The 26,834-nt window shown below is 47.9% G+C and overlaps 1 protein-coding gene across 1 annotated transcript in view; it reads right to left on the bottom strand.

Annotated features, from left to right (window-relative positions):
- Positions 1-26,834, bottom strand: part of LOC137536851 (oocyte zinc finger protein XlCOF7.1-like) — a 65,593-nt gene that overhangs the window by 16,154 nt on the left and 22,605 nt on the right. Inside the window, exons 8-10 of the mRNA XM_068259037.1 lie at positions 11,087-11,206; positions 9,989-10,159; positions 130-208 (exon numbers count right to left, since the gene is read on the bottom strand). Of these exons, the coding sequence (XP_068115138.1) occupies positions 130-208; positions 9,989-10,159; positions 11,087-11,206 (370 nt within the window). The remainder of the gene's footprint in view (positions 1-129; positions 209-9,988; positions 10,160-11,086; positions 11,207-26,834) is intronic.

Here is a 26,834-nt window from a genome sequence, read left to right as displayed (position 1 = left end):
CTGTAGGAAACACGCACTGACTGAATACATTGTTTCTATGTATTTATCAGATGATGGGGGGGGGGGGGGGATCTAGGTGGATCCTCCATATTACTGTTTCCATTACAAGACATGCATGCCTTCACTTACCCAGTGATGTGAGGGGCGGCTGATTCTCCATCATGGAATCCTTGTAGAGGTCCTTGTGTCCTTCTATATATTGCCACTCCTGCAATGAGAAATAGACCACGATATCCACTTGCCTTATAGGAACCTGATACACACAGTGATACAATCACCTTCCCGGCACATGACGTATGTCAAAACAGCAATGCTCCGCCAGACAAAGACAATAAAAATCTCTTACTGAAGAAATTCATCATATCAGTGGTGAATATCAGTCACACAGATAGACAAATAGGTAAACTTAAATAACCCCCGTGCTGAAATGAGAACAGTGGGAGCGAGCAGGATAAAATTAGTCTTCTATATGTAGAGGATATGTTGAGTGATGGAAGTCGATGCTGCTCTGTGTGGTCCACTTGCAGTGGCAGAGAAATCTATAAAGGACTTGGGGTGGGGGGGGGGGAACACACAAAAAGAGCGCACTCAGAAGACTGATGATAAAAGGAAGGTCGTAGACAGATCTCTCTTTGGACAAAGAGCCCGCTTCTGACCTGGTCCCTGGTCTGAGAAGGACAAAAGCCTGCAAGCTGATAATACCCATAAGGGCATATCAGCCACCACATCAGGTGAGATCTGTCGATGACCGGCTGGTCTCCCTTTTATCATCATTCTTCTGAGTGCACTCTTTTTGTGTTTTTTCCCCTACCCCATGTCCTTTAAAGAAGTCACACAGATAGGTCCTTTACCAGATCACCATTTGTGGTACTGAACTCACCACAAATATCTGACCTCCAGTGGGTAGGTCATCGGCGAGACACTCAAAAAAAGCTCAGGAAATTTAGGCTCACTGTGCACTTGCATAGGTCATAATGTGAATTACGGTTATAGAGGCGTTCAATTTGGGCACCGTCAAAAGACAAAGCTCAAGTTACTACAAAAACAGCGTAATCCAGCCGCCAGCAATAGCTGGCACCCGAATTACGTATCTCCCCAGAGTTCTTGGAGGCCTGGAGGGGGAATAGTAGTTAACATCACTGGGACTTTTGCAGGAGCAGGGTGAACAGTTTTTCGGCTTTGCCCGGCGCCCATATTTCCTGGTGCCTTAATTACATGAATGCGGTCATAACCCCCTTTTAGGGAGTCAAAGGGAACCTGAAGTGAGAGCGATATGGAGGCTGACATATTTATTTCATTTTAAACAATACCAGTTGCCTGGCTTTCCTGCTGAACCTCTGTGTCTGATACTTTTACCCATAGACCCTGAACAAGCATGCAGCAGATCAGGTGTTTCCGACTAAAGTCTGACTAGTTTAGCTGCATGCTTGTTTCAGGTGTGTGATTCAGACATTACTGATGCATGAAAGATCAGCTGGACTGCCAGGCAACTGGTATTGTTTAAAAGGAAATTACTCACAACAGATGTCTCTTTAAAGGATTTCCGAGGCCTACACTAAAATCTATTTTTTACTCACCTGGGGTTTCTTCCAGCCCCTTTGCAGCCTTCTGAGTCCCTCGACACAGCTCCGGTGGTCCCCGCTGTCCCGCTGGCTGCCCGTGATAATTGCAACCCCACTGGCGGGTTGGGTCTTCTGCGCGAGCATTCGTGCCCACGTCATCTGGCCCGTACTGCTTCTGAGCAGTAGTTGTGCACAGGCAGTACGCACCAGATGACAGGTGCAGAAGACCCAACTTGCCAGGGTCGCGATCATCAAGGGCAGCCAATGGGACAGCAGCGACCAGCGGAGCTGTGGCGAGGGACTCAGGTGGATGCGAGGGGCTGGAGGAAGCCCCAGGTGAGTAAAAAATAGATTTTTGTGTTGGCTTCGGAAGTCCTTCAAGGGCATACCTTCTGCCCGTCCACTCAATAAAACAAATCCTTGTCCTCACACCTCGATGCATCTCCTCAGATGACATGTCCCCAAACCGGTGGCCACCAACTGATGTTCATATATTGACAGTAAGTTCACTACCACGTGGGGCAATCTGAATGGCGGACTGGTGAAGGATCTGTGTGTGTGACTGACTGATTTAATGAATTTATTCACTGGGAGTTTTGTACTGCCTTTGTCTGCCGCAGCATTGCTGCTTTGGGACTTATGCCTTGTTGGGAAAACATAAAGTAAAGTACTTCAGTGGACAAGACAAATAACATTTATATTGCGCTTTTCTCCTGGCAGACTCAAAGCGCCAGAGCTGCAGCCACTAGGGTGTGCTCTATAAAAGAAGCAGTGTTAGGGAATCTTGTCCAAGGTCTTCTCACTGAATAGGTGTTGGATTACTGAACAGGAAGAGCCAAGATTCGAACCCAGGTGTCCTGTGTCACAGGCAGAGCCCTTAAAGTGTACCTAAACCGAAGAGGGGGGGGGGAAAGAGGAAGAGTTTCACTTACCTGGGGCTTCTACCAGCCCCCTGCAGCCGCGCCCCCGCCCGGGACTCAAAGATCCTCCGGTCTCCCGCCCTGGCTCAGTTTCATTTTCCCCCAACTGGCCAGTCGATGGCCAGTGCGCATGCGCGGCCCTGGTCGCACAAGTCCTCAATCACGCTCCTGTCGTGGCCTGTGCAGGCGCAGTAAGAGATTATTTCCTACTGCAGTAGGGGATTGTCTACGACTGTGCATGTGCAGGATACTCCAGGTGACGGAGCGTCCCCTCCGATTTAGGTTCACTTTAACCAGTACACTATCCAGCCACCAGCAGAGGGAAGGCTTCTCCGGTCCTTCTGCACCCCTCTGCTGCTCGCCAGGACTCTCCTCTTCTTTGCATCCGTGCTTCCCACTTCTAAGGTAAGTACAGTAAACCCCCATTATGCGGCACCAATGGGGATTGGCTGATGCTGGATAAGTGTAGTTTTTGGTTGCATGAGAGTTAATGTTAAAAATAGGCCTAGCTGCCACCATAAACTCTGTATTAATGTTGAAATACAGTAATTAAAAACAAATTAAGCAGAGGCGCATGCGCGGCGGTGACGAGATGGCCGCTTAGACTCTCTGCTCCGATCTGCCCCGCTCCTCTTTCTCGCCGCAATTAGCTCCCACTCCGCCCTTACAGCGCGGCTCCACCGGACACGGACACAGGAAGCTTCCGAGCACAGATGGCCACGAAAAGCAGCCAGAGAACAGCACCACAGGCCGGCTCCATGGACCGTTTCGTCCGCCCGCCGCAGTCACAAGATGGCGCCGACTGCGCCACAACCACAGTCGCCACCCACCTCTCCCAGCCCACACAGCAGGCCCCATCTCACCCAGACCTGGGCTCCACATCCATGAGCCACATACCGCTGACCGCTGCCACTCTTGAAATAGCTCTGGACAAGCATTACAGAGCCCTCCACGACTCATTGCAACAGATGATCCTATCCGCAGTGAAGGACCTCAGAGGTGACATTACTTCCCTGAACGAACGTTCCACAGCTCTGGAAGATAGGATGGACTCTATTTCCCTAAAACAACACGATATGGAGGACGCGCAACGCCTCATTCAAACCGACCTCAAGGCAATTAGGTCTGCGCAGGAGGACTTTGAAAACCGTGAGCGACGTCAGAATATTCGCATCAAAGGTATGTCCATGACTGTCACAGCCGACAAGCTCCCCACACATCTGCTAGATCTCTACAGATCACTAGTACCTGAACTTACTGATGAAATGTGGCGAATGGACAGGGCCCACCGCTCACTAGGTGAACGCAGACCTACAGCCCAACGCCCTAAAGATGTCATAGTACGACTCCATTACTATGAGGCAAAAGAGGCCCTCCTAAAAGCCATCCGAAATACCTCCACAGTTTCCTTTAAAGGAGATGAACTCTCAATTTATAATGACCTTTCACTCATTACTCTGGCTAAGAGAAGGGCCTTTAAGCCGATTACTCAACTTCTAAGAGATGCAAAAATCCAGTACCAATGGGGTTTCCCCTTCCGCCTTACTGTCAATAGAAATGGCGCACGCTTCACGGTATCGGATTTAGATGATGCACCAATGTTCCTCAAGCAAATGGGCCTTCGCCTCCCTCCGTCCCATTACACCCAGCAGAGCCTAACCCTCTCCCCGAGTTCACCCCCAAGAAAGATACGTCACATGGCCGACCATTCCAGAGGCACCCTGAGAAGCCTGACCTTCCCGGAAACACCTGAGGACATGGAAGCCCTTCCTACCTGATCTTACTGCCTTCATAACAGATCTTCATAACTCCATCGTCTTAGAGTCTCAGCTTGTTCCTGCTCCAGACTACACGCAAATATATATTTATCTATAATTGTCTATTTTTACTATGCTTTCTTCCTTCTTAGGTCAAAAGACGTTTAGCCATCTGTGCTCTAGTTAGTTGTTAACTTAACGTTAGTCCTTATAGACTGTTCATATATATGGAGGATCGTTGGGGGAGATCTGGGCGGCCCTTTTGGCTCACCCGCATGTACCTCCGTAGAGTCGCCACATTGTCCCACCGTTCTTCTCAGGGACCATGTTTTTTTTGGCGACTCTTCCCCTGGCAACTTTTTTTAGTTGCCCTGCTTTGCTGCCACAATTTTTGCAGTGGCTACACCTTCATCATTGTTTACCTATTGCTGTCGAGTACAACTTATCTTCCCTGGTTCCCCACTTCCCCCTCCCCAACCTTACTCGCTGACTGTTCACACCACAGCCGTCCTGGCCTTCTATACACTTACATCTTCAACATGAATAATGGTTAATCTTTATACGCTTAATACTAAGGGCCTAAATATCCCCCAAAAAAGGAAGTCCTTACTAAAAGACCTCAGAAGACTAGATAGTGACTTGGTTTTCCTGCAGGAAACCCACCTAACATCCAGGTGTACTACACGTCTTACTAACAAACTCTACCCCAATGTCCACCTGGCCTCCGGTCCGAAAAAACGTGCTGGTGTGGCAATTCTGTACAAGAAAGACCTACCTTTTCAGGTTGACAAAACCATCGCGGACCCACAAGGTCACTTTCTAATTTTGGTGGGCACTCTGGCAGGAAAGCCTGTCACTCTAGCTAACACTTATGTCCCCAATACACACCAGATTGACTTCTTATCCTCTTTCCTCACAAAACTGAGCAAAGCAGTGAAAGGTTCTCTCCTGTTGGGTGGTGACTTCAACTTGGCTTACTCCTCTACAAGGGACAGAAGCAAATTATCCTCTACCCTTTCCCAGGCCTCACACGACAGAAATTCACGTAAATTTAGGATACTTCTTAGAAAATACAAACTGTTTGACCTTTGGCGCATAGCTAACCCCACAAGCACAGAATATACCTTCTACTCTCCTCCTCATGCTTCCCATTCCAGACTAGATTACTTTTTTGCTAATACACCAGTTTTACCCATTTTAATCAACTCATCTATTATTCCTACAGCTTGGTCTGACCACCAAGCGGTTACAGTTGATCTAGACTGGCTATCCTCCCCACACAAACCCACCCATTGGAGGCTAAATGAGTCACTTTTCAGGGATAAAGCGCTAATCAACAAATGTTCTGATGAACTTCAATCATTCTTTGACACCAATTTAGACTCAGTCTCCTCTTACGGCCTGCTGTGGGAATCTCACAAGGCTTTTATAAGAGGGTTCTTCATTGCAGAAAGCTCCAAACGTAAGCGCTTCTCTACTGAAAAACTGACACATCTAAACTCCTCCCTCGTTAAGGCTTTTTCCGCTTATAAAAGTTCCCCCACTCAAGACAATTTCTCCAACATCCAACGAATCAAGCTTGACATCAGAGCCCTCCAATCATCCCAGTTAGAAAAAAGCTTGAAATGGACAAGGCAGCTCTTTTTTGAAAGAGGTAACAAACCACACACTATTCTTGCCCGTAAACTCAACCCTAGGGGGTCTTACCAGGCGGTCCACTCACTAAAAGACTCACAAAACACCTTACATCATGACCCCTTAAAAATAGCCCAAATATTCACAGGTTTTTATGAACAGCTTTACAACCTACCAGACCCCTCCTCCTCTCCAAATTATAACACAAGAGTCCTCTCCTTCCTCACAGATCTTAACCTCCCAAAACTCACAGATCAAGAACGCCTTTTACTTAACTCTCCATTCACCACAGAAGAGATATCCAAGGTACTCAAATCTCTTCCCTCCTCTAAATCCCCTGGCCCAGATGGTCTCCCTTACTCTTACTACAAAAACTTCTCCGATATCCTGGTCCCACACCTTGTAACTCTAGCTAATAAGGTTATGAAAGATGACTTCCCCCCCTCCTCTATGCTTTCCTCTCTCCTCACTGTCATCCCAAAAGAAGGAAAAGATCCTCACCTACCCCAAAGCTACCGTCCCATCTCCCTCCTCAACTCCGACCTAAAAATATTGACGAAAACCTTGGCTAACCGCCTCAACCCCATTCTTACCAGAATTATCGATAATGACCAAGTTGGCTTTATCATGGGAAGGCAAGCAGGAGACAACACCCGCCGGGCAATAGACCATCTCACTAATGAATAAATCAAAGCACCCTTCTCTGCTCCTCAGTTTGGATGCAGAGAAGGCCTTTGACAGATTGTATTGGCCTTATCTATTCCACGTCTTATCTCACCAAGGCTTCACAGGCCCTGTCCTCTCCATGATAAAGTTCATCTACTCATCCCCCACAGCTTCACTCAAACTACCTTTTGCCTCTTCATCTCCCTTTCATATCCGAAATGGCACTAGACAAGGCTGCCCACTCTCTCCCCTGTTATTTGCCTTAAGTATTGAGCCCTTAGCCACAGCCATTAGACAAAACTCTGACATCAAAGGGATTTCCCTTGGCAAACAGGAATACAAGATCTCTTTATTTGCTGATGACATATTACTAACTCTCACTCACCCACTCACTACGTTACCAGCCTTGCATAGTGTACTGAAAACTTTTGAACTTATCTCAGGCTTTAAACTCAACCAAGATAAGACGGAAGCCCTCCCTATAAAAATCCCTCCCAATCTACTCTCATCTCTCCAATCTTCTTTCCCTTATAAATGGCAAACTCACTCTCTGAAATATCTGGGTATCCATCTCACCCCTACGTACAACACACTATATAAACATAACTTCCCCTCTCTCATACAAAAAATACTACAAGATCTCCATAAATGGACCGCCTATAAGATCTCCTGGTTGGGCCGCATTTACGCACTTAAAATGAACATTCTCCCTCGCCTCCTTTATCTATTTGAGACCCTCCCAGTTACAGTTCCCAACTCCCAACTATCAAGCTTACAATCCGCCTTCTTCAAATTTATCTGGAACCACAAACACCCTAGGGTTCTTAGGTCGACCCTCCTTGCCCCCAGAGACCAGGGCGGCCTGGGCGTCCCTCACCTGCGATATTACTACCAAGCTTCGCACCTCCGCCAACTACCCGAGTGGTCCAATTTTAAAGTCTTTACTAAATGGGGCCTCATCGAAGCAACTAGCATCCTCCCTATATCCTTAGCATCTCTTATTTGGACCCACCCCCAACCCAAAGTTTCCCAACAAGATTTTCTCCCCACCATCAAATTTACACTCCGCATCTGGGGATCTACTGTCCACTTAGCCAAGTTGAGGTCATCACCCTCCCCTCTATGTCCGATCCTAGGCAACCCACATTTCTTACCAAGTCTATCTAGGCCTTTTATGACTGAATGGTTTAGCTTGGGATACTTCAACCTTAAAGATTGGCTTAACCCACTCACAGGTAAAGCTTTACATAAATCCCATTTAGAAGATAAAATTACATTCACACCCCAACTTCTCATGCAATACAAACAGATATCCCACTATCTCCAATCTCTAGTGAAAAACCTTCAAACAACTCCTACATTGTCCCCTTTTGAGAGATTATGTAATAGGTCAGCTCAACAGAAGGGTCTGATCTCTCAGATCTACTCTATCCTACACACAAAATCGGGTTCAACAATTCCCAACCATTCTTACATGGCCAAATGGGATAGCCTTCTATCAACTTCTATCTCAATAGAAGACTGGTACGATATTTGGGATAACGCGAAACATTCCTCACAATGTATCCAAATTCGAGAAAATATATATAAAATACTTTTCCATTGGTATCTTACACCTGACAAATTAGCAAGGATTTACCCAGGCTCATCGGACCTCTGCTGGAGGGGCTGTAATTACAAAGGTACTATCGAACACGTCTATTGGTCCTGTCCTCGGATTTCCCCCCTTTGGTCGGATATCCAAAAACTTATTAAGTCATCCACTAATATTACAGTCCCCTTGGACCCCTTATATATGATCCTGGGCAAATCACCACAAAACAATACTAATAAATATACCAACCGACTAATAACCCATATTCTAACTGCCACCAGACTATCCATTGCTTCCAATTGGAAGAACATAGCCCCCCCAACACTATCAGAAGTTATCCACAAAATCAATTGGACAAAAAATATGGAACAACTTACGGCTTCACTCAGAGACACAGAATTGAACTTTCACAAAATTTGGGATTCCTGGCCGTACTCCTCTCCCATCTATCAACCCCCCTGAAGTATACCCATCTCTTCTACCCTTCATTAGCTTACTATTGAACTGACCTAACAAGCCATATTCCCACCATTGGACATCCACCCTTGCTAGATTTAGCTAGGCCCTTCCCAAATAGCTCTTGTCTCCCATACATAATACAGGCCATCAGGGCAGTGGTGTGACTCCTCTTTCTCACTTCTATATCTCGAAGCTTACTATCTCTTCCCCCCCCCCTCTCTTCCCTATACCCCCCCCCCCCCCACTTCTCAGAATGTGGCTTGAAACTTTTCAGTTATCCATTTATCATGGACTCCAGACACTTGCCACGTCTCCAGCTGGAACTTTCCGTCTTCGAATCAAGATTTAATCCTCCTTGATTTATTCTGCTGTTTCTCCAAAAGCTTCAAGGTTGGACATTGATTGGGACTTCTCTAGATCTACCTCTGGGACTCAACCTAAAGCCCCACTCGTCCTTCCTTTTGTATCCCCATATTCGTTGTACTATTATCTTGACTGTTAACTCTGTGAAACCAGTTCCTGTTATTTCCTATTATTCTCAAAATAAAAACAAGTATGATAAAAAAAAAAACAAATTAAGATAAAAGGACAAACTTAAAGTGGGATTAAACTCTAACATAACATTCAATAAAAATGTAATTTCATACTTTTTTTACTACCCATAGCTTCCATATGTGCTTTTGTGCACAAGTAATGTTGTCTGTTTACAAATTACAAGTTCCCAAAGTACAGTTTATCTGCTTTGAAAGCTGCCACTGCATTTTATTGCATAGCTGCTGTATTTATATATCATAATGTATCTAATGATCACTTCTTAGCTCTCTGCTTCTACAGCAGATAGCTCATTTTCAGCACAGTTAGGAATCTATACTAATTGTAGCAGACAAAGAAATGTAAACAAAAGATAACACTATCACCTCTTTTTATGCAGCAACAAGCTTTCCATTGATGAAGAGAGTGCTGTGTTTAACTGTTTGAATGCTGTTGTTCTGCTACATGTGTTTGTGTGGTAGTAGATTTTATGCTGCAAATAATGATTAAGATCAACCACGTTACCATATACCACTTTAACTTAATGTAACAGAGGTATAATACTGTATAAGAAAGTGTAAAAGTAGATTTATGAATCTTGCAAGGCCGGATTTTTTTTCTGGTTGCTTGAGACTTCTGGTTAACTGAGTTATGGATAGCAGAGGTTTTACTGTATTTACTTTGAACTCTTTTTTTTTTCTCACTAAATATACACTTTAAACAGCCAGTGCTCTTATACATGGATCACAATACCTCTATATTAGCTTTGATTGAGGAAGTGTTGTGAATTGTGATTGCTCAGTGTAAGTTTCTCACACGCATCACTTCCTGTTACTAGCCCCATCATTTCCACGCACTGCTCACCTCTCCCATCAACAGCTCAGTCATGTTGTGGATGACTTGTAGGCTCTTCTTCTCATTGTTTCTCTCAGGTGTCAGGTAGTGAGGCGGAGGGCCTGTGATGGAGGATGGACCATGGAGATGACTGCTGGAGGTCAACAGCTCACCAGAGGTCTTCCGGACTGCTTCATAATCCTAAGCGTGAAAATACAACAGTCTTTATATCCATTCCAATAATCCTCCTCACCTCTCCAGTCAGGTCAGCATTTTATTATTAGAGATAAGAGTGATGTCATGTGACATACCCATAATCCTCCTCACCTCTCCAGTCAGGTCTGCATTTTATTATTAGAGATAAGAATGATGTTATATGACATCCCCAGAATCCTCCTCACCTCTCCATCCATATCTGCTTTTTATTATTAGAGATAAGAGACATGTGGCAGGGGAACAGCGAGAGTGTGCAGGGTTCTGGAGAGAAGGTAAAGTGGTAAAGTAGAGGTGGTGGAGAGGGAGAGAAACAACATGGTGGCGGTGAGCCAGAGAGAGAAAGCAATGTGCTGGAGAGAAACAGAAGGCAGGTTGAAACCTCTAAGGAATAAGGAGGTGCTCTGGGCTCTTTGACATCAGAATAACGGCACAGTTATTGGCCTGAGGAAGTGGGTTTGTACCCACGAAACATGTACTGTTGATGGGCCTTGAGGACAGTGTTGGGGAACTCTGGTGCGTGTATCATAGTCTAGGGCCAATTTAGGGGGAAGCCAAGTAACTTATCTGTATGTTTTTGGGATGTAGGAGGAGACCGGTGTGCCTGGAGGAAACCCACACAGACATGGGGGGAACATACAAACTCCTTGCAGATGTTGACCTGACTGGGATTCAAACCGGGGACCCAGCGCTGCAAGGCGAGAGCGCCAACCACTACTTCACCATGCTGCCTCTATGACAAAACAGGATCTCCTCCTCATGTGCTCCCTCTGCTGCCTCCAGTACCCGCTCCCCCCAAAACACACACACTCACTCTCACACACACACACACACACACACACACACTTGGCCCCGTGCTCACCCACCTTCATGTACACATTTACTCAGACAAAGAATGACTACATCTATGTTCACCTCTCCAGTCAGCAGGTAGATGATCTCCAGGGTGAGGTTTAGTATCTTCTTAGTCACGTGACTCCACTCCGTGTCCATTTTCACTGATGTGGTCACGTGACCTTTACAGGAGGCTTTTCTCTGTGGAGGGATAATAAGCTGTCAGTTATCTGGGCTGTAGGACTATGGATTATGTCAGGAAGGTGATAGATTACATTTTCTGCACATCCAGCAGGGAAGAGACTGCTTGCTACACTTTAATGAGACCCTTACATTATACATAATAATAAATATGTTTGCTTGTGGATTTGCTACATATGTTATGCCATTATCTATCTATCTATCTATCTATCTATCTATCTATCTATCTATCTATCTATCTATCACACACTGCCCAAATTTTGAAGACAGGAAAATGGGAGACTAGGACCCGCCCCTGACACACCTTTAGGCATGCCCCGATTTTGCTTGTGGTGTGTGCCCCCTTATACAGCTTCCTGGTATCTAGTGGTTCCCCCTCCCACTCCTATACAGTTTCCTAGTGTCTAGTTGTCCCCCTCCCTCCCATATTTAGTTCCCTGATGCCTAGTGGTTTCCCCTCCCTCGATCATATGGCTTCCTTAATGTCCAGTGGTTCACCCCTTCCTTCATCATAGAGGTGCCTAGTGCTTCACCCTCCCTACCCAATATAGCTACTCTGGTGCCCAGTGCTTCTCCCTCCCTACCCAATATAGCTCCTCTGGTGCCCAGTGCTTCACCCTCCCTACCCAATATAGCTTCTCTGGTGCCCAGTGCTTCTCCCTCCCTACCCAATGAAGCTTCCTTGGAACCTAGTGCTTCCCCCCTAGTGGTTCCCTCCTACCTCACCTATATAGCTCCACCTTAGTGCTTCCCCATCCCTCCCCAATATAACTACCCTGATTTGTAGTGCTTCCCTCCCCAATATGGCTTCCCTTGTGCCTAGTGCTTCCCCCTCCATCCCCAATATAGCTTTCCTCGTTTCTAATGATTCCCCCTCCATCCCCAATATAGCTTCCCTGGTGATGTTTAGTGGCCCCCTGTCCTGTGCTCCTCAGCTCAATGCACATCAGTAGCCGTGCTTCTCTTACCTTCTACAGCAGGCTTTCTCAACCAGGGTTCCTTGAGGGCTTTACAGGGCTTCACAGGCATTTTCCCCTCCCATGACAGTGGCAGACTAATAAAGTTTCAAAAGAACTTATTGCCTCCAATGTGCCCTCTTCAATCATTGTATGCTTGCCCCGATTGTGGTGTGAGTGGGCGGTAGAGTATAACACAGCACTATAATTGGGGGTACTGTATAAAGAAGCACTAAAGGTGGCCAATAATGATACAATTTGCCGAACGATCATTCGTATCACCCATCGGAATTTATTGTTTGGGACCACTAACAGACAAGAATCTCCTAACCAATCTGATTAGATTAATGAAATCGATCTGATTTTCAAATTGATCCCGTCAATCTGAGAGTTTTTTAGTTAGTGGTCCCAAACGCTCATTTCTGATCATTCATACAAATAATCATTTGTCAACAATCCTTCATCAAATTGTATCATTAGTGGCCACCTTTAATTGGAGGTCGGAATAATGAACACATTAACAAAAAGCAATAGACTATAGAGGCAGAATAACAAGCAGCACCATAACAAGGGCTAGTGTAAAAAAAGAGTGCTTTATACATTAGTGTTGTCCGGATCATGAACGATTCGGATCTTTGATCCGAATCTCTTTTGTGAGTCGAATCATCCGAATCATCAAAATGAGTGATTCGGATCGCAAAGAGGGCGGGACCAGTAGCAGCACGCCCCCCTCTCAGCAGTGTCCTGGAAGCAGAGCAGAGATGGATCGCTCTGTTGGAGGGGAGCCAGCCTTGCACAGGGACAGGTAGATGAGAGAGTGCCACTGCCAGATATGTGTAGAGCCCACATACTGGCTATAATGTGCTGCTCATTATAGGCTGTCTGTTCCGTAGTTGTGCACAGTGAACAAATTGGAAACTTTTGGCTCAGCAACTTTGTAGACAGCGTGCTGGGCTAGAAGGGCAGGGACTGTGATTGCAGGGCAATATGATCCTCCTGCACTGCTCTAAACAGCTGCACTTCACTTCTGGGAATGCTTTCTTTCACTGTGCGACGTTTGCATTCAAAGTATACAGATGAACATATAGGTGAAATAAAGCATATGGTTACAGCATGTGGGTATTGTGTGCAAACAAACATTTCTGCTCTCTGCTCGTCCCTCCTCCCTTCTCTGTCCACTCCCTGCCCTCTGACCATCGTCTCCCCTTCTCTCTGTGTCCACCCCCCTCACCTTCTCTGTCCACCGCAGGGAAAGTCCTGTCCTGCTAGTCATTTCACCCCCCCCCCCCCCCCCCCAATGCTTCCCTAGTAAAATGATCCAAGATTCGGATCAAAGATCCGGATATTTTCGATGATCCGAGTCGAATCCTCAGAATCATTGAAAAGATCCGAACTTCCCATCTCTATTATACATATGGGAGCTGATGCAGGGGTTCTTTGAAAATCAAAAATTATTTGAAGGGTTCCTCCAAGGTAAAAAGGTTAAGAAAAGCTGGACTACACTACAGGCTCCAAATATGTGTCCTCCTCTCGCTCTGCTGCCCGACATCTCGATTTCCTCACGTCATGTGTAATCATGTGACCCAGGAGGAGAGCCAGGCACTAAAGCGAGAGGTAAGCGATAAGAGGATGGACACACATTGCTGGAGCCTGGAGAAAGCATTGCAGTGCTAACTTATTCACTCTGCATAGACTGAGCTGGGGAAGCACAGAATGGGGGACGTGCGTCGGTACGCTGGGGCAGGGAGGGAGAGGGGTTGCCACAGGACTATACCTACCCAACCTGGAGAAATCAGAACGGCTGGGAGGTATGTCAGCTCCGAGTCCCCTGGGGGTAAAGAATGTGTCTCAGGAACTTTAATATTCAGCTTATTCAGTGCCTTACTCTTCTTCCTACCTATTCATATATATACATATACAGCAGCTGAATATACAGCTTACTCAGTGCTTTATCTCTTCTTCCTGCCTATACATATATAAATATACACAGCAGCTGATTACAGGAGTGGTGACTCGGGAGTTACAGGGTAAAATATTAAGTAACACCTCATTACCTCCTCTGCCGCCTAGTGTTGTCCGGATCAAGAACGATTCGGATCTTTGATCCGAGTCGAATCCTCAGAATCATTGAAAAGATCCGAACTTCCCATCTCTATTATACATATGGGAGCTGATGCAGGGGTTCTTTGAAAATCAAAAATTATTTGAAGGGTTCCTCCAAGGTAAAAAGGTTAAGAAAAGCTGGACTACACTACAGGCTCCAAATATGTGTCCTCCTCTCGCTCTGCTGCCCGACATCTCGATTTCCTCACGTCATGTGTAATCATGTGACCCAGGAGGAGAGCCAGGCACTAAAGCGAGAGGTAAGCGATAAGTCTTTGATCTTTGATCCGAATCTATTTTATGAGTCGATCATCCGAATCATCAAAATGAACGATTCGGATCGCAAAAGGGGCGGGCCAGGAGCGACACGCCCCCTCTCAGCGGGCAGCGGGGTCCTGGAAGCAGGGATCTCTCTGTTGGATGGGAGGCAGCCTTGCAGGGAGACAGGTAGATGAGAGAGAGGGGACATGGGTGCCACTGCCAGATATGTGTAGAGCACACATACTGGCTGCAATGTGCTGCTCATTATAGGCTGGCTGTTCTGTAGTGCTGCACAGTGATCACATTGGAAGCTTTTGGCTCAGCACAGCTCAGTAACTTTGCAGACAGTGTGATTGAAAGGCAATATAATCCTCCTGCACTCGGCACTAAACAGCTGCACTTATCTTCTGGGAATGCTTTCTTTCACTGTGCGACCTTTTCTTTCAAAGTGTACAGATGAACATATAGGTGAAATATATGTAAAGCATATGACTTCAGCATGTGGGTATTACGTGCAAACATTTCTGCACTCTGCTCGTTCCTCCTCCCTTCTCTGTCCACTCCCTGCCCTCTGTCCATCTTCTCCCCTTCTCTGTGTGTCCACCCACCTCCCCTTCTCCTGTCCACAGACCTGTCCTGCTGTTCATTTCACCCCCGAATGCTTCCGGTAGTAAAATGATCCGAGATTCGGATCAAAGATCCGGATCTCTTCAATGATCCGATTCGAATCATCCGGATCATTGAAAAGATCCGAACTTCCCATCTCTACTGCCGCCAGCAATGTTTTTTCTCTTCTTCCACCCACTTCAAATCAACACTATCAACAACTTCAGCTTTATCCTATCCTCCTCCCTTTCCTGTCTCTGGACAAGTGAGGTCGCCATCTTGTGGAGAATAAAAGAACTGTATCCAACATTACATTGCTTTGTGCTATGTCTCCACATTATGCTACGTTATCCTCCTGTCATATAGCCACACATGATCGCACCTCTATTAACACCTGAATGCACTGTATACGAGAGGATGCCAGGAAGCAAGGATCCCATCTCATTTACTTTTTTAATACAGTAAAACTCCCGTTATCCAGAACTCAGTTAAAGAGGCCCTTCATGCAAAAAATAAAAATCTATGATAGGTCAAGTCAATGGGAGCACAAGAAAATCAGAGGGCAATAACGTTGCTATGCAATTTATTTATTTATTTTTGCGATCCAGTAATTCAAAACTTTTTCACACTCGCTTTTTTCCTCCCATTATAAATCACAATCGCAGCATATACCTGTTAGGGCTCGTTCAGACTATACACGCTGCCGTGCGCATTTTGGCAGCGCGTATAGTGTGCGACACGCAAGAACGGTAGAAGGGCATAGACAGCCCTTCTACCTTTCCCATCATTGTGAATCGCAGCGCAGATCCCATTCATTGTAATGAATGGGATCTGCAGCGCAGCGCATAGGAGCGCAGATGGCGTGCGATTGGACGCGTTGCGTTCCGATCGCACAGCCATCTGCGCTAAATGATGTGAACGAGGCCTTACACCTGTTGGATCGCAGAAGAATCACTGCAGAAATGCGGATTGTGTTTCACAGTGAAAAGGGCCCTACATATCACTTATACTAGTTGCCCTAAAAAAAATGGCAAACGTTATCTGGAGATGAACAGTTTGGTGATCAAGATGACCACCACTTTATAAATATGGTTATTGCTAAAGTACCTTTCAATGATAAATGTCCTCAGGGCAATGTGCAAAAGAGAGAACCAGTGGTGCTCAGCAGAGCTCGAATATTCGAGTAGCTCGAATATTCGAGCTCTTTCTCAGCTATTCGAGCTCGGTATTCGAGCTCCGAATAGCTAGAGCTATTCGAATGGGGTATTCGAGTACACTCGAATAGCCCATTCACTATTCGAGCTATTCGAGCAAAACGGCGCTATTCGAGCTCGGTACCGAGCTCGAATAGCGTCATAGCCCAGATTGATGTCCTTAGAGCCAATCAGAGGGCTCCCAGGCCCTCTGATGGCAGCCAATCACAGAGGGGGACCCTGGCCAGCCCCTACCCTATAAATAGCGGCCGCCATGTTAGGTTTCTCCGTGCTTGCCTGAGACTTGTACAGAGAGAGAGTTGCTCCTTTGTGCTTTGGCTTAGCAAGAGCTCTATTGTGTTCATTTACCTAGCGTTTTTGCTCACATACACCTCCTATATACACCTATATTGTTGTTAGTTAGATAGACATTGTATTTTAGTTAGTAGCTTTTGTGTTACATAGACAGAGACACAGCTGCTGCAGGCTTACACAGCTTTAGGCCTCAGGGCCTGCCTGTGTGGGCAGCTGTTCTCTCCTGTCCTCTGTTAGTATATTTCTCTCATCTATAGCAGTATTTCTGCTGCTGTCCTTTACTACTGATTGATTCTGTATTTAGTATTGTAGTTAGGCTAGGACACTCACTGTCACTGTTCATAGGCTAAGGCTAAGGCTACTAGCTCCTGCGTGTGTGCACTCACAGTCTTGTACACACACACTCTATTTCCTTCTGATTAGTGATTGATTATTGTAATTAGTTAGTTACTTACTGTTACTACTTGTTACTCTTACTGTACTAGGAGTCTAGGACACTCAGTCACTGTTCATCGGCTACTAGCTCCTGCGTGTGTGCACTCACTGTCTGAGTACACACTACACACACTCTATTTCCTTCTGATTACTGATTGATTATTGCAATTAGTTAGTTACTTACTGTTACTACTTGTTACTCTTACTGTACTAGGAGTCTAGGACACTCAGTCACTGTTCATCGGCTACTAGCTCCTGCGTGTGTGCACTCACTGTCTGAGTACACACTACACACACTCTATTTCCTTCTGATTACTGATTGATTATTGCAATTAGTTAGTTACTTACTGTTACTACTTGTTACTCTTACTGTACTAGGAGTCTAGGACACTCAGTCACTGTTCATCGGCTACTAGCTCCTGCGTGTGTGCACTCACTGTCTGAGTACACACTACACACACTCTATTTCCTTCTGATTACTGATTGATTATTGCAATTAGTTAGTTACTTACTGTTACTACTTGTTACTCTTACTGTACTAGGAGTCTAGGACACTCAGTCACTGTTCATCGGCTACTAGCTCCTGCGTGTGTGCACTCACTGTCTGAGTACACACTACACACACTCTATTTCCTTCTGATTACTGATTGATTATTGCAATTAGTTAGTTACTTACTGTTACTACTTGTTACTCTTACTGTACTAGGAGTCTAGGACACTCAGTCACTGTTCATCGGCTACTAGCTCCTGCGTGTGTGCACTCACTGTCTGAGTACACACTACACACACTCTATTTCCTTCTGATTACTGATTGATTATTGTAATTAGTTAGTTGTACTTACTGTTACTACTTGTTACTCTTACTGTACTAGGAGTCTAGGACACTCAGTCACTGTTCATCGGCTACTAGCTCCTGCGTGTGTGCACTCACTGTCTGAGTACACACTACACACACTCTATTTCCTTCTGATTACTGATTGATTATTGCAATTAGTTAGTTACTTACTGTTACTACTTGTTACTCTTACTGTACTAGGAGTCTAGGACACTCAGTCACTGTTCATCGGCTACTAGCTCCTGCGTGTGTGCACTCACTGTCTGAGTACACACTACACACACTCTATTTCCTTCTGATTACTGATTGATTATTGTAATTAGTTAGTTGTACTTACTGTTCTTACTTGTTACTCTTACTGTACTAGGAGTCTAGGACACTCAGTCACTGTTCATCGGCTACTAGCTCCTGCGTGTGTGCACTCACTGTCTGAGTACACACTACACACACTCTATTTCCTTCTGATTACTGATTGATTATTGCAATTAGTTAGTTACTTACTGTTACTACTTGTTACTCTTACTGTACTAGGAGTCTAGGACACTCAGTCACTGTTCATCGGCTACTAGCTCCTGCGTGTGTGCACTCACTGTCTGAGTACACACTACACACACTCTATTTCCTTCTGATTACTGATTGATTATTGCAATTAGTTAGTTACTTACTGTTACTACTTGTTACTCTTACTGTACTAGGAGTCTAGGACACTCAGTCACTGTTCATAGGCTACTAGCTCCTGCGTGTGTGCACTCACTGTCTGTGTACACACACTACACACACTCTATTTCCTTCTGATAACTGATTGCTTATTGTAATTAGTTAGTTGTACTTCCTGACTGTTACTACTTACTTACTGTACTAGGGACACTCACTCAGTCACCTCACCCACCAACCCACTCCATTAAAGTACCCCACTTTTCACCCGCCCTTTTAAAAAACTTTTGTCTATACGCCCAAAACATCGAAGATGTCTGGAAGTGGCAGCCAGCGCGGTTTGGGCAAGGGGAAGGGCAGCAAGGGAATCAGGAGGAGAGGGAGCAGCATTGTGGCAGGCCGCGGCCGCGCCACCATGCACAGTTCCGCAGCAGCAGCAGCAGCGTCAGTGGCTAACATTCCTCCCATAGCCACTGGCCGTGGACGCCTTGGGCACCGCCCAGCAGGAGCATCTGCAACTCACGCTGCAGAGACACAGCAGCAGCAGCAGCGTGTAGCACCTACTCCGATTTTCCTCCAGCCGGGTCGGAAACGTCCCATTGAGGAAAAGGATGCAGACACTGTGGTGCAACTGATGACGGAGGATGAGCAGCCCGCCATCAGCTCTGCATCCGAGGCCTCCACCCTCACCACCACCACCACCACCACCACCACCACCCCTGTTCGCAGCAGCCGCCCAGCAGGGCCTGGGGAGGAGGCCAGTTCACCGTCAGTCGCCGACCTGTCACTCAGCAGTCTTTTGACCCCAGGCACCATCAGGGTATTGTCTGCTGTTGTTGGCGATTTTGAGGAGGAGATGCTGATGGGCACTTTGGGGGATGAGGGATTGGACAGCAAGACTGTGGCGACAGTCAAGCAGCCCATCCATGCATCAGGAGAGGAGTTTGGGGGGTCATCATCCCAGCAGGACATGTTTCAGGAGGGGGAGGATGATGGTGATGACACGGTGACAGACAGAGACTGGGTGCCACCACCTCCAGGGGATGTCGTCCTCAGCAGCTCTGAGGAGGAGGAGGAGGATGCGCTTGTGGGCCTTGCAAGGAGGCGCATCATTGCAAGCATTGGCAGCAGTAGGCAGGTCCCACAGCCTGCTGGTGTCTCAGGCTCAGCAGCAGCAGCAGCAGCATCTGCCAGTACCACCACCAGCCGCACCCAAGCCCCCCCCCCCAACCACCACAGGGAGACAGGCAGCAGCGCTTCCATGCCATAGGGGGATGTTTTTGTCACCAATCTGGCGCTTTTTCACCATGCCCACTGTGGACAGCAAGTACGCCACTTGCAACCACTGTCAGCGGAAGTTGAGCAGAGGTGCAGACCCCTTAAAGTTCAGCACCAGCTCGCTCATCAACCACCTTGCTGCGAAACATTTCCACCAGCATGAGGAGTTCCAGAGGCTGAAGGAATCTGGTGCTGGCAGTGGCACCACACCCATCACTGCACAGCCTTCAGCAGCAGCAGCAGCAACAGCAGCCACCCGCCCTCCTGCTCCTCCAGCAGCACCAGCAGGAGTGCGGAAACGCACTGCTCCTCCCCCCTCTGCAACTCCTGCCACCGACACTGAGGCCTGTTCTGGCAGCCAGTCCTCAGTGGCCTCCTCCGCTGTGTCTGCTGATTCCCGTGCCAGCAAAAAGCGACGCCAGAGCCTTTTGAGCGAGTCCTTCCAGGGGGTGGTTAGGGCTCTGCCTCCCAGCAGCCGTCGCGTGCGGCAGCTGAACGGCTTGCTGGCACGGGCCATGTGCTCCCAACTCCTGCCGTACACGCTCGTGCAGGAGGGGAGCGACATTCGTGCGCTGCTTGCTTGCGCAGCCCCAGACTGGCAGCTCCCCAGCAGACACTTTTTCTCCCGCAAGGCCATTCCTGCACTGCACCGCTTTGTGATGGCCAATGTGGAGAGAGGGCTGGAGCACGCGGTTGGTGAAAGGGTCCACGTCACCATGGACTCCTGGAGCAGCCGCTTCGGGACAGGCCGCTACCTGTCCTTCACTGTCCACTGGGTCAGCTTGGTGGAAGGGGGTGAGGATGGGAGAGCAGCAGCAGGCACAGCAGCAGCAGCAACACAGTGGGTGGTGCCACCCCACAGGGTCAGGGGAACTGCAGCAGGTTCCTCCGATCCTCTGCCATCCTCCGGCACACCTGGCCAAACCCCCCGCCTCAGCAGCAGCGTGAAGGCCCGCCACTGCCAAGCGCTGCTGCACTTGGTCAGCCTTGGGAAGACCAAGCTGACGGCAACCCATGTGTTGGCCAAACTCCAGGAGCAGGAGAGGATTTGGCTGACCCCCAGAGGCCTCAGAGTCGGAGAGGTGGTGGCCGACAATGGGGCCAATTTGGTTGCCGCAATAGACAGGGGAAACCTGACCCACATCCCCTGTCTTGCCCATGTGCTGAACCTGGTGGTGCAAAAGTTCTTGCGCACCTACCAGGGGATGGGCGAACTGCTGGAAATGGCAAGGAACGTTGTGCGTCACTTCCGGCGCTCGGCTGCAGCCTGTGCGAGCCTGGAAGACGTGCAAAAGGAGCTGGAGCTGCCACGCCATCGGCTGATCCTTGACGTTCCGACTCGCTGGAACTCCACCCTGGCGATGTTGAAGCGTCTGGTTGAACAGAAGCACGCTGTCAACCAGTACCTTGCCCTGGCCACTGTTTCCGCCGCTCAGAGAAGGGACAAGACCAGCAACATCCCGTCCATCGTCCCCGATGATGACTGGAGGCACATGCAGCAGGTGTGCTTAGTGCTGGCTCCCTTTCTGCAGGCCACTAACATGGTGAGCAGGGACCATGCTATGGTCTGCGAGTGGGTGCCCCTGGTTTGTCTGCTGAACAGGGCCCTCGATGCTTTGCTGGAACAGGGAGCGGCAGCCTTGGACCAGCAGGAGCGGCAAGCAGCTGCACAGTCCACCTCTGAGGGGGAGGAGGAGGAGGACTTGGTGGAGGTCCCTGACCTTGCTGCTGATGAGGGGGAGCAGCACAGTGCAGCTGAGTTGGTGCGGGGCTGGAGAGAGGATGAGGCTGACGAGGCAGAGGAGGAGGATGAGGACAGCAGCACTGCCGTCGATGTGCCAGCAGACGTGGCCCGCCTCTTCCCAATGGCAGCGCACATGCTGACGTGCCTGCGCAGGGACCCCAGGGTGATCCAGATGAAGCAGAGGGAGGACATCTGGATCAGCATGATGTTGGACCCACGCCTCAAGGGGAAGTTGAGCCAGTTCCTGCCGCCTGCAGGAGGAGACCCAGCGCAACAAATAAGGAGCTTGCAGCAGGCCCTTGTTGAGCGCTTGGAGGAAGCCTTCCCCCAGCCTTCCACCCCCACTGTCCAGCAGCCAGCACAGAGGCAGCAGCAGGTGCCTGCATCCAGCAGCAGCAAGCGCCCCACAGACCTGCTGTCTCTCAGCCACGAGCTCTACAGGACTGTAGAGGCTCCGGCAGCAGTGACTAGAGAGGAGGTGCATGCAGCAGCATCCTCCTCCGGTCACAGCCAGCGCCTGACCCGCATGGTGGCTGACTACATGGGGTCCTACAGCGGGCTTGACAGCGATGCCCCTGTTGATCCCATGGAGTATTGGGTCAAGCGCCTGGAGATCTGGAGCGAGCTGGCGCAGTACGCCCTGGAAGTGCTGTCCTGCCCCCCTTCCAGCGTGCTGTCCGAGCGCTGCTTCAGTGCAGCTGGTGGCGTGGTCACCGAGAAACGCTCACGTCTGTCTCACAAGTCTGTGGACAGACTGACGTTTCTCAAGATGAACCAGGCGTGGGTGGAAGGCGAGTTCCTGGCCCCTGTTGTCGGCGAGAGGGGGACATGAACTGGCTAAGAACCATCGTTAATGTGCCTTACCACCCTTTACCACCTCCTGGCTCCTGCTCACTAAGCCAGCCTGGTTCACTTTGACTATTACGTCGCCTGCAGCCACACATTTTACACCTACAGTGGGCTGCTGTGTGCTGCTGCTGCTGTCTGTCTGTGTTTCCCACTGCCAGGGTACACAGATTTACCTTCTGCTGCCACTCTGCCACCAGCTATTACGTCAAACAATAGCTATATATCTGTGTAATTTCTTTTGCAAACAAAACCAAAAAACCATTAAAAAAAAAAGGTTTAATTTTTCTGAGGTGCCCGGGTTGAAAACTGTGTTGTCCCAGTTGTGTATTGGACACAATGTGGGCTGCACGACCGCTGTCTGGGACCTCCTGTTGTGTTTATTTACAGCCCTGGTATCACCGCTAGGTACCAGGGCTATTATGTCACGCTGCCTACCTGCTGCCACACTCACACTACTCCTCCATTACTCCTGCTGCTGCTGTCTGTCTGTGTTTCCCACTGCTAGGGTACACAGAATTACCTTCTGCTGCCACACTGCCACCAGCTATTACGTCAAACAATAGCTGCTCACAATACTCCTCCATTCCTCCTGCTGCTGCTGCTGCTGTCTGTCTGTGTTTCCCACCGCCAGGGTACACAGATTTACCTTCTGCTGCCACTCTGCCACCAGCTATTACGTCAAACAATAGCTATATATCTGTGTAATTTCTTTTACAAACAAAACCAAAAAACCATTAAAAAAAAAAGGTTTAATTTTTCTGAGGTGCCCGGGTTGAAAACTGTGTTGTCCCAGTTGTGTATTGGACACAATGTGGGCTGCACGACCGCTGTCTGGGACCTCCTGTTGTGTTTATTTACGGCCTGGTATCACCGCTAGGTACCAGGGCTATTATGTCACGCTGCCTACCTGCTGCCACACTCACACTACTCCTCCATTACTCCTGCTGCTGCTCTCTGTCTGTGTTTCCCACTGCTATGGTACACAGAATTACCTTCTGCTGCCACACTGCCACCAGCTATTACGTCAAACAATAGCTGCTCACAATACTCCTCCATTCCTCCTGCTGCTGCTGCTGTCTGTCTGTGTTTCCCACTGCCAGGGTACACAGATTTACCTTCTGCTGCCACTCTGCCACCAGCTATTACGTCAAACAATAGCTATATATCTGTGTAATTTCTTTTACAAACAAAACCAAAAAACCATTAAAAAAAAAAGGTTTAATTTTTCTGAGGTGCCCGGGTTGAAAACTGTGTTGTCCCAGTTGTGTATTGGACACAATGTGGGCTGCACGACCGCTGTCTGGGACCTCCTGTTGTGTTTATTTACAGCCCTGGTATCACCGCTAGGTACCAGGGCTATTATGTCACGCTGCCTACCTGCTGCCACACTCACACTACTCCTCCATTACTCCTGCTGCTGCTGTCTGTCTGTGTTTCCCACTGCTAGGGTACACAGAATTACCTTCTGCTGCCACACTGCCACCAGCTATTACGTCAAACAATAGCTGCTCACAATACTCCTCCATTCCTCCTGCTGCTGCTGCTGTCTGTCTGTGTTTCCCACCGCCAGGGTACACAGATTTACCTTCTGCTGCCACTCTGCCACCAGCTATTACGTCAAACAATAGCTATATATCTGTGTAATTTCTTTTACAAACAAAACCAAAAAACCATTAAAAAAAAAAAGGTTTAATTTTTCTGAGGTGCCCGGGTTGAAAACTGTGTTGTCCCAGTTGTGTATTGGACACAATGTGGGCTGCACGACCGCTGTCTGGGACCTCCTGTTGTGTTTATTTACGGCCTGGTATCACCGCTAGGTACCAGGGCTATTATGTCACGCTGCCTACCTGCTGCCACACTCACACTACTCCTCCATTACTCCTGCTGCTGCTCTCTGTCTGTGTTTCCCACTGCTAGGGTACACAGAATTACCTTCTGCTGCCACACTGCCACCAGCTATTACGTCAAACAATAGCTGCTCACAATACTCCTCCATTCCTCCTGCTGCTGCTGCTGTCTGTCTGTGTTTCCCACTGCCAGGGTACACAGATTTACCTTCTGCTGCCACTCTGCCACCAGCTATTACGTCAAACAATAGCTATATATCTGTGTAATTTCTTTTACAAACAAAACCAAAAAACCATTAAAAAAAAAAAGGTTTAATTTTTCTGAGGTGCCCGGGTTGAAAACTGTGTTGTCCCAGTTGTGTATTGGACACAATGTGGGCTGCACGACCGCTGTCTGGGACCTCCTGTTGTGTTTATTTACAGCCCTGGTATCACCGCTAGGTACCAGGGCTATTATGTCACGCTGCCTACCTGCTGCCACACTCACACTACTCCTCCATTACTCCTGCTGCTGCTGTCTGTCTGTGTTTCCCACTGCTAGGGTACACAGAATTACCTTCTGCTGCCACACTGCCACCAGCTATTACGTCAAACAATAGCTGCTCACAATACTCCTCCATTCCTCCTGCTGCTGCTGCTGTCTGTCTGTGTTTCCCACCGCCAGGGTACACAGATTTACCTTCTGCTGCCACTCTGCCACCAGCTATTACGTCAAACAATAGCTATATATCTGTGTAATTTCTTTTACAAACAAAACCAAAAAACCATTAAAAAAAAAAAGGTTTAATTTTTCTGAGGTGCCCGGGTTGAAAACTGTGTTGTCCCAGTTGTGTATTGGACACAATGTGGGCTGCACGACCGCTGTCTGGGACCTCCTGTTGTGTTTATTTACAGCCCTGGTATCACCGCTAGGTACCAGGGCTATTATGTCACGCTGCCTACCTGCTGCCACACTCACACTACTCCTCCATTACTCCTGCTGCTGCTGTCTGTCTGTGTTTCCCACTGCTAGGGTACACAGAATTACCTTCTGCTGCCACACTGCCACCAGCTATTACGTCAAACAATAGCTGCTCACAATACTCCTCCATTCCTCCTGCTGCTGCTGCTGTCTGTCTGTGTTTCCCACCGCCAGGGTACACAGATTTACCTTCTGCTGCCACTCTGCCACCAGCTATTACGTCAAACAATAGCTATATATCTGTGTAATTTCTTTTACAAACAAAACCAAAAAACCATTAAAAAAAAAAAGGTTTAATTTTTCTGAGGTGCCCAGGTTGAAAACTGTGTTGTCCCAGTTGTGTATTGGACACAATGTGGGCTGCACGACCGCTGTCTGGGACCTCCTGTTGTGTTTATTTACGGCCTGGTATCACTGCTAGGTACCAGGGCTATTATGTCACGCTGCCTACCTGCTGCCACACTCACACTACTCCTCCATTACTCCTGCTGCTGCTCTCTGTCTGTGTTTCCCACTGCTAGGGTACACAGAATTACCTTCTGCTGCCACACTGCCACCAGCTATTACGTCAAACAATAGCTGCTCACAATACTCCTCCATTCCTCCTGCTGCTGCTGCTGTCTGTCTGTGTTTCCCACTGCCAGGGTACACAGATTTACCTTCTGCTGCCACTCTGCCACCAGCTATTACGTCAAACAATAGCTATATATCTGTGTAATTTCTTTTACAAACAAAACCAAAAAACCATTAAAAAAAAAAGGTTTAATTTTTCTGAGGTGCCCGGGTTGAAAACTGTGTTGTCCCAGTTGTGTATTGGACACAATGTGGGCTGCACGACCGCTGTCTGGGACCTCCTGTTGTGTTTATTTACAGCCCTGGTATCACCGCTAGGTACCAGGGCTATTATGTCACGCTGCCTACCTGCTGCCACACTCACACTACTCCTCCATTACTCCTGCTGCTGCTGTCTGTCTGTGTTTCCCACTGCTAGGGTACACAGAATTACCTTCTGCTGCCACACTGCCACCAGCTATTACGTCAAACAATAGCTGCTCACAATACTCCTCCATTCCTCCTGCTGCTGCTGCTGTCTGTCTGTGTTTCCCACTGCCAGGGTACACCGATTTACCTTCTGCTGCCACTCTGCCACCAGCTATTACGTCAAACAATAGCTATATATCTGTGTAATTTCTTTTACAAACAAAACCAAAAAACCATTAAAAAAAAAAAGGTTTAATTTTTCTGAGGTGCCCGGGTTGAAAACTGTGTTGTCCCAGTTGTGTATTGGACACAATGTGGGCTGCACGACCGCTGTCTGGGACCTCCTGTTGTGTTTATTTACAGCCCTGGTATCACCGCTAGGTACCAGGGCTATTATGTCACGCTGCCTACCTGCTGCCACACTCACACTACTCCTCCATTACTCCTGCTGCTGCTGTCTGTCTGTGTTTCCCACTGCTAGGGTACACAGAATTACCTTCTGCTGCCACACTGCCACCAGCTATTACGTCAAACAATAGCTGCTCACAATACTCCTCCATTCCTCCTGCTGCTGCTGCTGTCTGTCTGTGTTTCCCACCGCCAGGGTACA

The sequence above is a fragment of the Hyperolius riggenbachi genome, chromosome 10 (genome assembly GCF_040937935.1).
Source record: "Hyperolius riggenbachi isolate aHypRig1 chromosome 10, aHypRig1.pri, whole genome shotgun sequence".
Classification (NCBI taxonomy): Eukaryota; Metazoa; Chordata; class Amphibia; order Anura; family Hyperoliidae; genus Hyperolius; species Hyperolius riggenbachi.
The sequence above is the reverse complement of the archived record's forward strand: the minus strand, read 5'-3'. Positions and strand labels throughout refer to the sequence as shown.